Here is a 16847-nt window from a genome sequence, read left to right on the forward strand (position 1 = left end):
CCTGTGGGAAGTTCAATGCCCTACCCACTCCATCCAGGCTGAGGAAGGTATGCATCCAAATAGAATAGGATCCCCAAAAGCCAGTACATGCAGTAGAGACAAATCCCAGTGCCATCATCATGGGCTTCTCAGTCTGCCCCAATTGTCAGCCACATTCAGAGGGTCCAGTTTGATCCCATTCTATTTTATACTTAGTAGTTCTAAACTAAAATAAACATAACATCCTGGACCTTGATTGCGTACCTCCCCTCTAAATATTTTTATATATAAGCAATATACATTTACAATATACCAATATTTCTGTCAAATATTCTCAATCTCAATAACCTCTGTACTATACCGATTCAATTAGAAAGTGGACAAAGTAAGAAACATTTAAAGAAAGTTAATAGATAGATAAGAGGTTCCATATTACTAATCTTCAGGGAAATGATATATGACATAAGAAATAACAGTAGAAATACTCATGAAGTTATTAAAAAACATTGTATTTAATCATGACAGTGCTCCACAAACTTACATGTAATAATTCCATAAAATAATAAAAGAATAAAAGTAAATCTGCAAGATTCTGAGAAAGACCTGTGAAACAAAGCTTACTAAGTTTCCTCAATTGAATACTGTGGTCCTAGTTTTCTTTACTGAGGGATCTTAGAGGTAAAAAGATGATGAAGTCACCATCAAAGGAACTGTGTGACACAAAGTCATAATAAATAGTTAACTTGGTTACTTTACTTAGCAAAATCTACAGAAAAATAAAATCAAACACTCAATTTCAATGACTCGTCAGTTTAGTTATACCATTTAATTCAAATAAAATTGTCAGTTTGGTAAGTCATTTTGGATGCAGTCTGAATGGACTTTACTGTCAGGAAATCCTAGAATGCATAAACTTTTACACGCTCACTTATTAAAATCCCATGCAAAAATTTATCATTTGAGACATGTATTATAATAGTAACAACAGTTTTGCCATGTGCAAAAAAAACAGTAGGTTATATGAAAAAAAATAGCATTTCTTCATTTTTTGAATTTTGGTAATAATGGTAGTATTTGCATTTTATAATTTCCAGAGCTATAAATCATCTTTAAAATCATTATGATATTATTCAAAGCAGATGTGAAAGCATATGTTTGCTACAGTTGTATAAACTGCTTACTTGTCATACTTAATAAATGATAAGAGTTACACAGTAACTTGTTCCCTTTCAATAACTGAAGCCTATTTGAGTAAAATACATTTTGCCTTACTATCTCAAGTACAATGGGTAGAAGTGGATAGGAAAAATCATTTTTTAAGGAAAACATTCCATTATAACTTGAATGTAGTTTAACATGCTAGCTACTGTCTACTAATGTCCTCATCAGTATATGACCAAACTTGCCATTTGAAAGCAATTGAAAAGGAAATACATTCAACTATGTGTTTTATGGAAAAAAAATGTAATGTGTGTATATCCTCATGTTCCAGCAGTGTTTAAAGTGTTCTGCCTTCCAAAATAAAATTGGTCTCAGGAACAAATTGTTGGATTATGAGTGAAGTTTTATTCTTAACTAGAATTTCATTACCTGCCTAAGAGTTTAAGCTCTAATATACCGAACCTGACTTGCTCCTTTCTGACAACTATTCCGCAATCAATCATATGCACAGTGCAGTCCCAAAGGGTATAGTCTTTCCGTGTCTGGCTAAGAAAATACTAAACATGTGGCAAGGAAACCAACCATGCATCAGTGAAATTACAATCATACACTTTACTAAATTACAGCTAAAATGCTCATCTAGGTAATAATGAAGCAAGTTAAGCCTCCAGAAGAAAGACGCAATTTTTCATTAATTATGCATCAAAGTGAATCTTGTGTCCTGAATAATATGGAAATTTTATTAGAGAAAGAAAATATATCCTTCTATAAAGTAAAAGTAGATCATTTAGTGAACTGATGCAAAAGTATAAGTTACTATCCAACTCAGTGTAGCAGCAATAATGCATAGCTTATAACAAATGATTATATATCCTCCTGTATTTTCATGTCTTTAGCTTTCAGTTCAAGGGAGAATCACTTGAAAATGTTCTACTCCCTATTCTTTACAAAGACATACTTTAAGTTATATGCTTCAGCAGATCATAAACCAGGTTGAGGGCATAACCATCTATACCCCAAAATAAGTACTCAATAAAGTATCTTGGTAAAGTTTAAATTGAAATGTCCAAATTTATATTTTTTAGAAAATGACAGTATTAATCTACTCTAACTTGACTACACAACAATGTGGCATTTACTGTATGTGGCATTTACTCATACATATATCAAATAAGCCAAAATCATTTTACCTTTATTATCCCTTTGGAATATTTTTATGGTTTGTCCATTATCTTGGTCAACAATAAGTTCTTCTCTATTGTTGGGTATCATAACTAAAAATGAAAAAGGGAACTGGGTATACTTTCATGCAAAATAGGCATAGAAATTCTCAGAAGCACATAAATAGCTAACATAATCCAACAATTTATATATATTTTAAATAGTCCTATAACAAAAGAAATATTTGGGTGATATCCAGGTATCTTGCAAATAAGTAAGATGATTAATCAAGTGGTTTTTAAAGTATCATTTACATTTAGTATTAGCACTGTTGGTAATACATACTATTTAAATCATGTATGTATTTTTTCTTTTAAAATGAATGCACAAATTAGTATTTAGCTCCATAACTAATGCTTTATTCAAAATATTTCAGGATATCTATAATTTTTATATTTATGCATTTATGTTTATTTATGGATTTATAGAAGAATTAATATACTATGAGATTAAAATAATTTTGCCTTTAACTTACTGTGAAATTTTTCCAAATATATTTTAAATTGACAGCAAAATATAATTTTCTGGCACTTATTGTGAGTCTTTGCAAAACACTTATACTCAAGGAAGCAGAACATACTAATTTGCAATTTATCATTTCATTCTATGTAGATATGTCATTGAAACATTACAGCTCTATAAATAAGATACAGTCACTTTACAGCTAAAATCTATTAAATGTTTCCATTCAATTGTAGATAACATTTCTATCATGCTTGGGCAGCTGTGAAATGTGCTTACAGTAACCAATCACTGTCATTTGAATTACATATACACTATTTTCCAATAATTTTCTAAGATATTAAGTTGCTTACAAAATATTTATTTTTACTTTGGAGTGTATGTTATACTTTCTCTTAGGCCATATGATTTAGTAAATATATTTACCTATGTGTTCAACTTTTATCCTGCACTCAATAATTGATTTTCTTTCTCCTTCAGAGATATAAATTATATAGATACCTTTCCCATTTTCTTTCAGTATCCTAGTACCAAATTATCTCAATAGCATAATATATGCTTTAGTTTCTTGATTTATTAAAATTATTCAGTTATAGCTTCTTCTCTTGCTTAGATTTCCTGTAACAATATTCCTCAAGTTAGTAACAACTAGTTAGTCTGTGTCCATAAACTAGAGGAAAGATTAAATACCTCTTTTTGTAATAAAAATTAGTTAACTAAAGACCAGGAACTTCAAGCATACTGGTCATTAGAATCTCCCAAGGAGATACTGAAAATAAAAACATGTTTCTTCTCAAGCTATGTTCAAGATCAAGTGAATTAAATTCATAGTGTACTGAAAAAAGTCCACAAGTGCTTATAATATAGATCTTTCTTTAAGACTCACTGAGCTAACTATTGACCTAGAAAGAAAGACAATATATAACACTGAAACACATAGATTTGGATGAAGTTCCATCAAGGAGAAATGATCTTTATCCTTTCATAGCACAGTTCTAGAATGGAACACATATCCTAATCTCTGAAATTCCTTTCCTCCTTCAAATTTTAGTGTTTTGAGAGATCCTAAAATAAGTACTACTATGAGCTATAGTAATCTAGAGGACATAAAACATTACCAAAGACAGGCTGTTGACAAAAAAGCAGAAATCATTTTCCTTCAAGGAAATATATACATTGGATACTGAATTGTGTAGACATTAAAGAGTTATGTCCATTTTAACAAACAAAAACAATCCATAATTATTTAAACTGAGAATTTATTATAGCTGATTGCTCCTGACAATAAAAATTTGTATAGATAAGTAAAATCACAGAGAATAAAATATTAAGCAAAGTAAAAAAGCAAAAACATATGTATCACCTTATATATTTCTCAGTCCTTTTACTTTATAAAGTGATGTTTTTCCCACAGAGTCAATGTTATATGATCTCACAATAATTCGGTGCAACAGGCAAGGAATTAAATATTTCCATATTATAGGCAAAAGAACAAATAATGTTTAAATGGTCTACCAAAACAAATTTAAAGATAGCTACTATAAAAGTCCTGTGGACAAATTCAAGTTTCACATAGTCCCTATCCCAATTAATCTATAAGATCTAAAACTTAAGAATCAAAAATGTAGAGGAAAACTATTCTTCAACATTATGGCATAGTGTATATTGATTTTCTTTTTAGCTATTTTTAAATGACTGTCTGAAGGATATCTTATCTCAAATATCACAGAGATGCTGTGCATGTTGTAACTGTAGAAGATGGTACATATCAACATATTCATCTGAGATTTATATTGTATCAAACAATCTCATGGTATTTATCAGTCCCATGAAATTGAGGGTCACAATAAAGGAAGGCCTTTCAGGGAAAACATATTCTGATATGTTCCACTATTGCCTGTATTACTTCAAAAGCCATTTATATGAAAGAAGTGCCAGTTCCTCCAGGATCTTCCTCTTGTCAGAGTTGTGGTGTATGAAATTGCCTGAAACACTGACTCCCAATTGCTTGTTTCCGGCCAAACACTCACCCATTCTCTCTGAATGATGATCCATCTGGGATGGAGAGCTGGACACACTGCTGCTTGGGTGGGAGGAAGTCTGACTCCCAGGGCAATGATTCTCTTCCAGAGAGGGAGCAGGAGAAGGACTTTCTGGGATCCGCTCCTGATACAAAATGAAACACAAAATAATTCAGTTCACATATTCACTGATATTATCCAGATGGTTTTGGCAATATCATTGGAAATATTCACCTCTCACTTATCCTGGAAGTGTACACAGAACAAGAAATGGACTTAAATACTTAAAACATATTTTTTGAGAAATTAATGCCATGTAATTAGAGTTAAATAACAGATGGTGGTGTTTTCTATTTCCATCCATTTGTATGCAAAATTCAAGATGTCATTGTTTTTTACCGCTGAGTAGTACTCTAATATGTATATATTCCACACTTTCTTCATCCGCTCTTCCATTGAAGGGCATCTAGGCTGTTTCCAGGTTCTGGCTATTACAAACAATGTTGCTATGAACATAGTTGAACAAATGCTTTTGTAATATGATAGGGCATCTCTTGGGTATATTCCCAAGAGTGGTATTGCTGGGTCCAGGGGTAGGTTGATCCCGAATTTCCCGAGAAATCACCACATTGATTTCCAAAGTGGTTGCACAAGTTTGCATTCCCACCAGCAATGGATGAGTGTACCCCTTCCTCCACAACCTCTCCAGCAAAGGCTATCATTGGTGTTTTTGATTTTAGCCATTCTGACATGTGTAAGATGGTATCTCAAAGTTGTTTTGATTTGCATTTCCCTGATTGCTAAGGAAGTTGAGCATGACCTTAAGTGTCTTTTGGCCATTTGAACTTCTTCTGTTGAGAATTCTCTGCCCCATTTTGTAATTGGGTTAATTAGCATTTTAAAGTCTAGTTTCTTGAGTTCTTTATATATTTTGGAGATCAGACCTTTGTTGCGGGATTGGTGAAGATCTTCTCCCAGTCAGTGGGTTGCCTTTTTGTCTTAGTGACAGTGTCCTTTGCTTTACAGAAACTTCTCAGTGAGGTAAGCCAGACCCCAAAAGATGAACATGGGATCTACTCACTCATAATTGGTTTCTAGCCAAAAAGGACATTGAGCCTATAATTCGTGATCCTAGAGAAGCTAAATAAGAAGGTGAACCCAAAGAAGAACATATAGTTATCCTCCTGGATATTGGAAGTAGACAAGATTGCAGGGCAAAAACTGGGAATTGGGGGTGGAGTGGGATGGGGGAAAGGGTAGATGGGAGAGAAAAATGAAAGGGGTAGCATGGGAAGAACTTGGGGGAATGGGATGGTTGGGATAAAGGAAGGGTAGATATGGGAGCAGGGAAGTATATATCTTAATTAAGGGAGCCAATTTTAGAGTTGGCAAGAGACTTGACCCTAGAGGGGTTCCCAGGTGTCCAGGGAGATGTCCCCAGCTAGTTCCTTGGGCAGCTGAGGAGAGGGAGCCTGAAATGGCCCTACGCTATAGTCATACTGATGAATATCTTGCATATCATCATAGAACCTTCATCTGGCGATGGAAGGAGATAGAGACAGAGATATACATTGCAGAACCGGACTGCGCTTCCATGGTCTAAATGAAGAGCAGAAGGAGGGAGAACATGAGCAAGGAAGTCAGGACCGCAAGGGGTGCACCCACACACGGAGACAATGGGGCTGATCTATTGGGAACTCACCAAGGCCAGCTGGACTGGGTCTAAAAAAGCGTGGGATAAAACCAGAGTCTCTGAACATGGTGGACAATGAGGGCTGCTGAGAAGCCAAGAACAATGGCACTGGGTTTTGATCCTACTGCACATACTGGCTTTGTGGGAGCCTAGGCTGTTTGGGTGCTCACCCTCCTAGACCTGGATGGAGGGGGGAGAACCTTGGACTTCCCACAGGGCAGGGAACCCTGACTGCTCTTGGGACTGGAGAGGGAGGGGAGAGGAGCAGGGGAGGGGGAGGGAAATGGGAGGCGGAGGCGGGGAGGAGGCAGAGATTTTTAATTAAAAAAAATAAATTAAAAAAAAAGAAAAAAAAGAAGGTGGTGAGTGGATCTAAGGAATGTAGGTTCAGTTTTCATCCTTAAAATTGCATAAATAGGAACATAGAGAAATACCTCAGTGTGTCAAATTATGATTAAGGACCTGAGATCAAATACAAAACTCCATATAAAAGAATCTGGCATGTCAACATGAATCATGCCAAGAATACCAAGGACAGAGACTGGAGGTCACTGATCAGTGAATTCTAATTTCAATGAGAGATTCTGACTAAGAAAAATTAGAAAAGAAAAAAGCAGTTGAGATACACATTCAATGCAATGTAAACATCTGGTATCAAAAGGAGTACATGTACAGGTGGGGAGAGAGAGAGAAGTCATAAATAATTGTAAATATAGGTATGGTGTGATAGTTATTTTTATCACAAATGTCTATACTGATAAAGATTCATGCCAAGGTCTGAAGAGTAACATTATTTCCAATTAAGTATCAATTACAAGTACATATCCCTAAGAACTCTGGAAAAAGTGCTACATGGTGCACCTGATACAACATGCGTAGCTGGTCTGAATGTGGGAATATTTGGAAACTATAGGCTTCAAGGTATCAGAATTAAGAGCTGACGTATGTTGATTTCTTTCAACAAAATATTTTAACAATCACAAACTGCAATACTGTGTTTTATAAACTGACAAAAGTGTCCACTAATGTCAATTCTTTAGTATTGCTTAGCTTTTCATGTTTTAAATAAAAAAATCTTAATAAAAACCAAATCATTTATAAGCTCTAATGGTATCTGGTATGACGTGTAGGATTCATTATTATAAAATTTTATAAAACACTGAGGCTATTTAATGTTTATGAATTTTATATTTTCAGTTCAATCTGAACACTAAGTTAATATGAATAATACAACAACTAAATTGTACTGTTTATGCACATATAGAATAAATATGATTCATCAATATACATGTAGATGTTCTATAAAGTACTTACTTCATCCATAATAAATTCCTTACACTACATACTCTAATTTTATATAATTACATCAACAAGATTCAAATCTTCATAATGTTAAGAAATAGATTATCAAGTTTGTGCTTGTTTATTTTCATATTGATATTGCATGACATCCCCAAAATTTCTAAACTCCTGAAGAAAAACTTTTTTAAATTAAGATAATGAAATGGCCATTAGAAGTTATTACTATATTAGTAGTAGTTAATATTTTACAATATCTGTCATTTCAGCAGGCATAATAATGCCACTTTCCTTTCAAAGATGTCTATGTTATTTCTCAATTGCCAGGAACCTGATTAAATATTATATATTATATTACATAGTCAAAGGGAGATTGCAGATATGACTGAGAATATTATGTTAGGCTTATCATGGCTGAAATGGGAGGGCTGATTGAGAAGCCATTGATAAGGAACCTTCATCTGGCAGTGGATGGAGATAGAGACAGAGACAAACATTAGAGCATTGGACTGAGCTCCCAAGGCCCAGATGAAGAGCAGAAGAAGGGAGAACATGAGCAAGAAAGTCAGGACCACAAGGGGTGAGTCCACCCAGTGAGATGGTGGGACTGATCTAATAGGAGCTCACCAAGGCCAACTGGACTGGGACTGAATGAGCATGTGATCAAATCAGACTCTCTGAATGTGGCCGACAATGAGTGCTGACTGAGAAGCCAATGATAATGACACTGGATTTTGATTCTACTGCATGTACTGGCTTTTTAGGAGCCTAGTCTGTTTGGATGCATACCTTGCTAGACCTGGATGGAGAGGGGGGGGCCTGGATTTTCCACAGGGCAGGGCACCCTGACTTCTCTGAGGACTGGAAAGCGAGGGGGAGGGGAAGTGGGGGGAGGGGGAGGGAAATGGGAGGATGGGAGGAGGTGGAAATTTATAATAAATAAATAAAAATTAAAAAGAAATAAAGTTGCATTTTAATTATTACTTAGCATTTAGGTAAAATTAAATAATTTTACTGAAATGAGTTGTAGATACTTAGTATACACCTAAATTATTTGCACTAAAAATATTGTAAATAGTACATTTTCAATACATTTCTCTAGTTTGTAAGTCTTAAAACAAGATTCTAAAATGTATAATATACAGCCAAATCTATAGCTTTACCAGTAAAACTTAGGCACAATCCAAAGAAATGTATAGAGCAAAACAGATAGAAACATTTACCAAAGAAAAACATTTCCATAGTTTAGAGGGATATATGGGGAAACTTAGAAGATCTATAGAGCTTTTAGACCACAAATTCTTACAGCATTGGAGAGACTGGAAGTTCATAAGACAAAAATTCAATCTTGCTTGTCATATTTGGTAATACATGTTTTCCACATAGTAGTTATGTATGAACACACACTTGTGCACACATCCATTAATGAAAACAATTTTGTATGTGAGGATTGAGAGATGTCTTAGTAATTAAGAGTACAGGCTGTCCCTCCAGAGGATGTGGAATGAATCCAGCACCCACATTATGGGTCACAACTGTTTATAACTCCAGTCACAGGGAGTCCAACAATCTCTTTGGGCCTCCATTGACACCAGGCATAGACATTATATACAGACATTCATACAGGAAAAACATCAATACACAAAAATAAAAATAAATAAAATATTAAAATAATAGTAACTGAATATGTGAGACCAAAATTTTGACTTTATTGTATTATAATATTAATAGTCTTAGGACAGAATATGCACTGAAAATACAAATAATTTATTGTCTTTTATCTCTAATATTGAAAATTTGCATAAATGTATATAATTTAATTATATCTATTTTCAATGGACATCGAAGTGAATAGACAAAAATAGAATATAGCAGCTGCTGTGAAAATTATAACTGAAGAAGCAACATCAGTGTGTTGTTATGTAAGGAAACACACACACAAACACACCATTATTATCCTACTATAATACTAGTGGAATGATTTTAATGGTTAATATTGTTGATTGTTTGGAAAAACAGGATAATCCAACTGACAATGAAAGATATTAAACTTCTTCAATGCTTTGTAAAAAATTACAACATCACGAATAAAAGAACACTGGAGAAGCATCCATACAAATACTGTAGTGAGAAAATACATAATGCTATATGAGGGATAATAAGGCTCAATATTGATGTGAGAGTCCCCTCTGTATGCTATGAATACATTTTATTACCATGGGTTATTAAAGAAGCTGTTTCATCTAATCACCTTAGAGTAAAGCGAGGCAGAAAATCTGAACAGAGATATAGAAAGTAGGCAGAATTAGAGCTATGCCATGGAGCTGCCCAAGAAGACAGTCACAGGAACTTTACCCAGTAATCCACAGCCTTGTGGTGATACACAGAATAATAGAAATGGGTTATTTTAAGATATAAGAGACAATAAGAATCCTGAGTTTATATGCCAAGCAGTGTTACAATTTATATAGCTTCTGTTTGATTATTTGTGTCCAGGTGGCCGGTGAAATGAACAAGCAGTCTCCACCTATAAAATGGCATGCCAATGAGGGGAAACTACATCCACATAAAAACTGAGAGAGCTTGGGAAGGAATTCTAGACATAAAAGAACAGAGTTAAGTACAGCTTCTTGGTAGTCACAATTTTTCAGATAGACTCTGCTGGCAGCAAGTAGAAGCATGGCTCCTTTAAGAGAAGTCTTTATGACTCAGTGGTAACGGCAAAAAATTGCATGACTTCTTTTAAGATCTGACATTCTGGTTCATGCTGGAAAAACAAACTGTCTCTTTCAGGAGGTCCTGCATTTAAATGGGGTCTGTGAGCAGTATTTTACAAACTGCTTAATGCATGACAAAGGCCTGCTGAGTCCCTGGAGCTGGGACAATGTGCACAGCTCACAGAGGTGGTAAACATGTCTCTACCATGTTGGTCAGGGCAGAACAAACATTGGTCCTAACCATGCCCACTTGACACTTTAAAAAAATTAGTGTTTCTTGTCAGAAAATGTTTACAGATATACAATAAAGGCAGATTCAGATAAAAAAAAGGTCTCTGAATGGGTCACAGTGTTTGATAAATGTACATAGGCTTGAGAGAAAGAAGAAAAAAAGTATAGACAGTTAAAAAATAAAATGAAGTCTTTAACGAGACAGTAAAAGTAATATAAAGTATACAAACAGACATAGATTAAAGGAGAAACAGTAATAATATAAAAGCCACATAAAGATGAAAAATACACATAGAGTCTGGATTATGTACACTATTGTGTGTTCTTTAAAGTTTTTGACTTCAGAGAGACATTTGATTGTGGGAACTACTAAGGTAAACCAACATATATTTTAAAGGTATCTTGACTTCAAAATTTAGGTCTAAGGATATAGTGCTTTGTAAATAAGAATCTGCTTTTGTTTCCATAGAAGATGAGAATCTGGAGATTCCTTTGAGGCTAATGTGGCTTGATGAACCGAGACACCCTGAAAGGATTCCACAAGCCCCCAAAATACTTCACCCAATAAAAATTAGGAAGCATCTTGGAGAATTCTATACCCAAATTCCCAAATATTGTTTATAAACATTTGTTTTCACTTGAAGGGTAATATGTTATAGAGATGAATACTTTGCATTGGTATAGATCTTGGTCTACTAATACAAATTTATGGTTGACTTTGGTACACTGTGTATATGTATTTCTGCTCTTGTTTAAGGTATTATGATTGTGCAACTCATTTAAAAGTGTAATGTATAATTAAAATTACAGATGAATAGTCATCTATAATGTAGTCATATTAGTTGGGTTCTCTAGATGTAGAGATATATTTCAGTTAGACAGACTTCAGCACTCCAAAGACTTACAGAATATGGCATTTAAAATGTTTTAAGAAGTTAGACTTCTCAACAATGAGACTTGTCTGCTTCTGGCCACAGAAATTACTTCAGAGATGTTGATGGGCACTGAAGAAACTCATTATGGAATTTGCCTTCAATGTTATAAGGCTAGTTATTTGAGCAAGAAACTGTTATTGCCTGGACTGCTTAATGGTATGCCGTATGACCTGGACATCCAAAATTCACAGAAAAAAATGACCGCTGAACTTGCCTAAAGGTGAGACAGTCTTTCAGGGTTCCTGTTTCACGAAAAAGTCTTCCAGACATTCTGCAGGATACAGATAAAAGTGACTGATAAACTGCCAATATAAACAGATCTGTCTTTAAGTTCCTATTCCATGGAAAAGTCTGCTGGATATTATGGGCCTTTAGGCTGCCCCAATGTTATAGAAGAACTTTGGGTGACTGTCCAGACAGAAAGATGTCTCTATCAATTCTGTAGATTTGGAAGTTGCATACAATGTACTTCCTGTTAACATAGGTAACATATCCTTCTGGTGTCTTTGATGGAGTTGAAGAATAGTTATTTATAATTATATTTTTCTTAGTTATGATAAAAGATAAAGTAGATAGAAAGGGGGAGCCTAGGCAGTTTGGATACTCACCTTACGAGACCTGGATAGAGGTGGGTGGTCCTTGGGCTTCCCACAGGTCAGGGAACCCTGATTGCTCTTTGAGCAGATGAGGGAGGGTGACTTGATCGGGGGAGGGGGAGGGAAATGGGAAGCAGTGGCGGGGAGGAGGCAGAAATCCTTAATAAATAAATAAATTTTTAAAAAAAGAAATATTATAACTAATTCTTACATGATACCTGTCTTGTTATATTTAATTTTACTATGTTAAAATTAAAACCTTCCTTTTATTTAGACAGAAAAGGAGAAATGATGTGGGATTCCCCTCTGTATGCTACGAATATGTTTTATTACCATTGGTTATTAAAGAAGCTGTTTTGCCCAATGGCTTAGTAGAGCCAGGCAGAAAACCCAAACAAAGATATAGAGAAAATGTAGGCAGAGTCAGAGCTATGCCATGCAGCTGCCAAAGGAGACAGTCGTCAGAACTTTACCTGGTAAACCACAGTCTCATGGTGATACACAGAATAATAGAAATGGGTTATTTTAGGATATAAAAGCAAGCCAGTAAGAAGCCTGAGCTAAATGCCTAACAGTGTTGTAATTAATATATGTTCTGTGTGATTATTCAGGTCTGGGTGGCTGTGAATGAAAGACCAGGCTCCGCTTATACAATATATTTAAAATTAGCATTTGTTAAGAAGTCTTCCACTTGATTTATAAACAGTTGGCAAAGTTTCTTTTCCATTTTAGGTGCTTTCTCTTTAATTGTTTGAAAGTTTTCTGTACAGATTTTTACATCTGTGAAATGCCATATATTGATTGTTTATCTTATGTCCTGCCAGAGTCCAATTCACAAAGTTCTTTTCTACGCCTCCTCTATTTTGAAGTATTCTCCCTAATTATTCTCTAAGAGGTTCACAGTATCAATTATTATGTTAAAGTTCTTGATATATTTGAAGTTGAGTGTTGTGCAGGATAAAAGACAAGGATCTAGTTTCATTGATCTGTATGTATACAAACCTCACAAGCTCAGAGATCAACAATGAACAGGGGGTAGAGAGAACATAAGAATCAGAACACAAGAAGATCTGTGAAATGTCATCTTTGTGTATGTTGCAGCCATTGCCAACACAAACTCACAGAAGCTTGCAGCTGCCTTCACTGGTTCAGCAGAAGACTGGTGCTGTAAACAATCAGTCATGAATCTGGCAGAAGGATCATGGTACAATATCCTGTCCTAATAACTATCGTTTACTGGGCAATCCTGAAAGAGGAGTCATTATCTTTAACTGTATACGCTTTGGTGAACCACTGTGCCCAGCTCTGATAGAAAGTTCCAAACCCAAAGTCGTACAGAGTACTTTGTATAAATTTAGTGAAGCCACAAAACAAACAAAAGAGAAATGAATTTGGTAAAGTGATTGGTAAGGAGTGAGGAGAAGGATAGTGGATGAGAGTGATTAGGGTGTTTTTTTTTTACATATGTATGAAGATGTCAAACAAAAAATTCAATTAGTAAAATACAGAGGGAAGTATAAGCCATCCCACTAACTAGATTTGAATATTGATAATAATATCTAAAATGTTAGGATATAACAATAACAACAGAAATAAAACTTGCCGAAAATAGTTTATGTTTTTTCCCCAAAATGTTTATTGGAAGGATATAATTTTGTCAAGGTTTTTTGTTTTGGCATTATGAACTTTTATTGATAGGTCTTACTTAAAGAAAATATCTCATGAGCAACTACAAATATCCTTGCATGGTTATAATTGTAAACATTTGTTAACATATAAGGAAAACAAATTTTAGACTTTCACTATTTATGTTTGTTGTGGAACAATTCTGTATTCTGTCTATTATGTTTTAAATAAATGCTGATTGGTCAGTAGCCAGGCAGGAAGTATAGGCAGGAAAACCAGAGAGGGAGTAGAGGTGGGGCAATGGGAACAGGAGAATTCTGGAAAGGAGGAACCCCATTCCTCCCAAGTCTGGTCCAGATACCAAAGAAGCAAGATGTGACCTGCCCTGTTGAAAAAGGTACTGAGTCATGTGGCTAACATAGATAAGAATAATGGGTTAATATAAATTATACGAGTTCATAAAAAGCCTGAGCTAATGGGCCAATCAGTTTATAACTTATGTAGACTCTCTGTGTGATTTCTTTGAGACAAACAGCTGTGAGAACTGGGCACGACAGAAACCCCAACAAGCAGGCCCTCATGTGGATAACTGCATCCACATAAAACCCGAGAGAGCTTTGGAAGTAATTCTAGACAGAAAAGAATAGAGCCTGGATGTCTGAGTTCTACATCCAGAACAGATTCAAGACTGCTGCCTGAGACGATCGAGACTCACAGTATATTCCAGTCAGGACTTGATCATAATTCTAAATTTTCTTTAGGTCCCCATAAGATTATCAGCACTTCCAACTAGCAGAAAGTAGCCTGGAATACTATGCCCACATTCCCAATAAATGGACTATGGATATTTTCCTTTGTTTAAACCAAAGGTGTGTGTGTGAGGAAAAGTGGTGTGAGACAATTCTGTTTTCTGTCAATTAAGTTTTAAATAAATGCTGACTGGCCAAGTAGCCAGGCAGGAAGTATAGGTGGGACAACCAGACAGGAAGTAGAGGTGGGGTAATGGGAACAGGAGAATTCTGTGAAGGAGGAAGTCCATTCCTCCCCAGTCCTGTCCAGACACCAAAGAAGCAGGATGTGACCTGCCCCATTGTAAAAGGTACTGAGCCATGTGGCTAACATAGATAAGAATAATGGGTGAATATAAGTTATGAGTTCATAAGAAGCCTGAGCTAATGGGCCAATCAGTTTATAACTTATGTAGACTCTCTGTGTGATTTCTTTGGGGCAAACAGCTGTGAGAACTGGGCAGAACAGAAACCCAAACAAGCAGACCCTCGTGTTACATATGTTTGCTATGTTAACTTTTCATTATGATATGTATATAAATATGGTTTTGTGGAGTGCTGTTCATCCCACAGGATATATTTTTTAAAATTGTTTTTTATAATTTTTAGGTGATTTCCAAAATCTGTAAGATATTCAAAGCTTAAGGGCAGGGAACCCTGACTGCTCTTTGGGCTGGAGAAGGAGGGGGAGAGGAGTGGGGGGAGGGGGAGAAGGGTGGGAGGAGGGGGAGGGAAATGGGAGGCTGGGAGGAGGCGGAAACTTTTTTTTCTTTTTCTCAATAAAAAATTTTAAAAAAAGAATATATTTCTCACAGAAGGAAAATTTTAACGGAGAGTGGGCAGAATCTCTAATGGCTCATCATCATGTATTCCAAGTATCAGTTCATGTCAGGTGTAAACAACTAAGGGAATTCTAAAGTAAAATGCTAGGAAAAAATGATGCAGCACAAAAGTATTTCAGCCATCACTTGTATCAATTGTATCTCCTATCTGTGCATTATCAAGGCATCTTCCCGTACACTGAGTCAACTCTTTCCTTTGTATCAAAGGTCTCACTTGGAGTCTTTCTTCTCTTCTACTTTCTTTTCACTCTCTGACTCTTCAAATAGTTTCCATATTTAGGGAGCTAGCTCAGCAGGGCCTCATTATCACAGAGCTAATTTGAACTCCCTTTCTCTTTAGAATCATCAGGTGTAAGAAATGGCAAGCCAGAACCTCCATCTTATTCTGTTATCCAATTTACCGTCCAAATCAGAGAATAAGTGGAGGATGCTAGTTTCATCCTGCACCCACCTGCTACTTTGTAATACTTCTGCAATAAATGACTCAATATTGGAAGACATGATATGTATAACAGGAACTTTGCAACTTCTGTAAAGACTTGCAAACAATCTCTTCTCATTTGAGCTATTCTCAAGGATTTCGATGATTCATTTTCTAATTCTTCAAGTATTTTCGGGATATCCTCACACTGATATTGTAGAGGCCATTCATCAAATAGACATACCACCCCATACCACATGGAAGAAGATGGTGTCGTGGGGATACTCCATCTCATGATGGTACAACCTCAGTTGTCTCTGTGCCCAGAGCAAAACTCCCACTGTAGCAAGAAGGTGCATTACCATATATCATAAGAGGATGATTGCCCACATGAATTACATCACCCCCACACAATACAGCCTCCAGGCAAGGGGCACAAGCCACACCTTCCAAGTTCATATTTCCTTACGTAATAATCTACATTGGGTGCCAATTTGTTATTTTAACTTTTCCCAGTATGATACAAACATCTATTCTCTGCAGATAGGGAACAGGTGACAAAACAAAGGGAAATTCCTCCAAAGTCCAGTGTAGTGAACCAATGAGATTACTGGGTTTTCTTACAGATAGTTGGAAAGGGGTTATTTACAGAAGTATGGGTGACCCTCAAACAGTTGCATCATTGCAACGTACCAACCCATAATGGATACTGACATCACAGAAGCTGTATCATACTATTATGAAACCTTCATTTAACCTTTTGCCTTATATGTACTCTAATATCTCTCATGATCATTTGTATCTGTGCTAAGTAAAAAGTTTTAACAGGCAAATGTTTGTGACATGTAGTTGTAT

General features: G+C 35.5%; 1 protein-coding gene across 1 annotated transcript in view; it reads right to left on the minus strand.

Annotated features, from left to right (window-relative positions):
• Window positions 1-16847, minus strand: part of Dach2 (dachshund family transcription factor 2) — a 511747-nt gene that overhangs the window by 70630 nt on the left and 424270 nt on the right. Inside the window, exons 7-8 of the mRNA XM_075956831.1 lie at window positions 4854-4989; window positions 2331-2414 (exon numbers count right to left, since the gene is read on the minus strand). Of these exons, the coding sequence (XP_075812946.1) occupies window positions 2331-2414; window positions 4854-4989 (220 nt within the window). The remainder of the gene's footprint in view (window positions 1-2330; window positions 2415-4853; window positions 4990-16847) is intronic.

Source organism: Microtus pennsylvanicus, chromosome X, assembly GCF_037038515.1.
Source record: "Microtus pennsylvanicus isolate mMicPen1 chromosome X, mMicPen1.hap1, whole genome shotgun sequence".
Lineage (NCBI taxonomy): Eukaryota > Metazoa > Chordata > Mammalia > Rodentia > Cricetidae > Microtus > Microtus pennsylvanicus.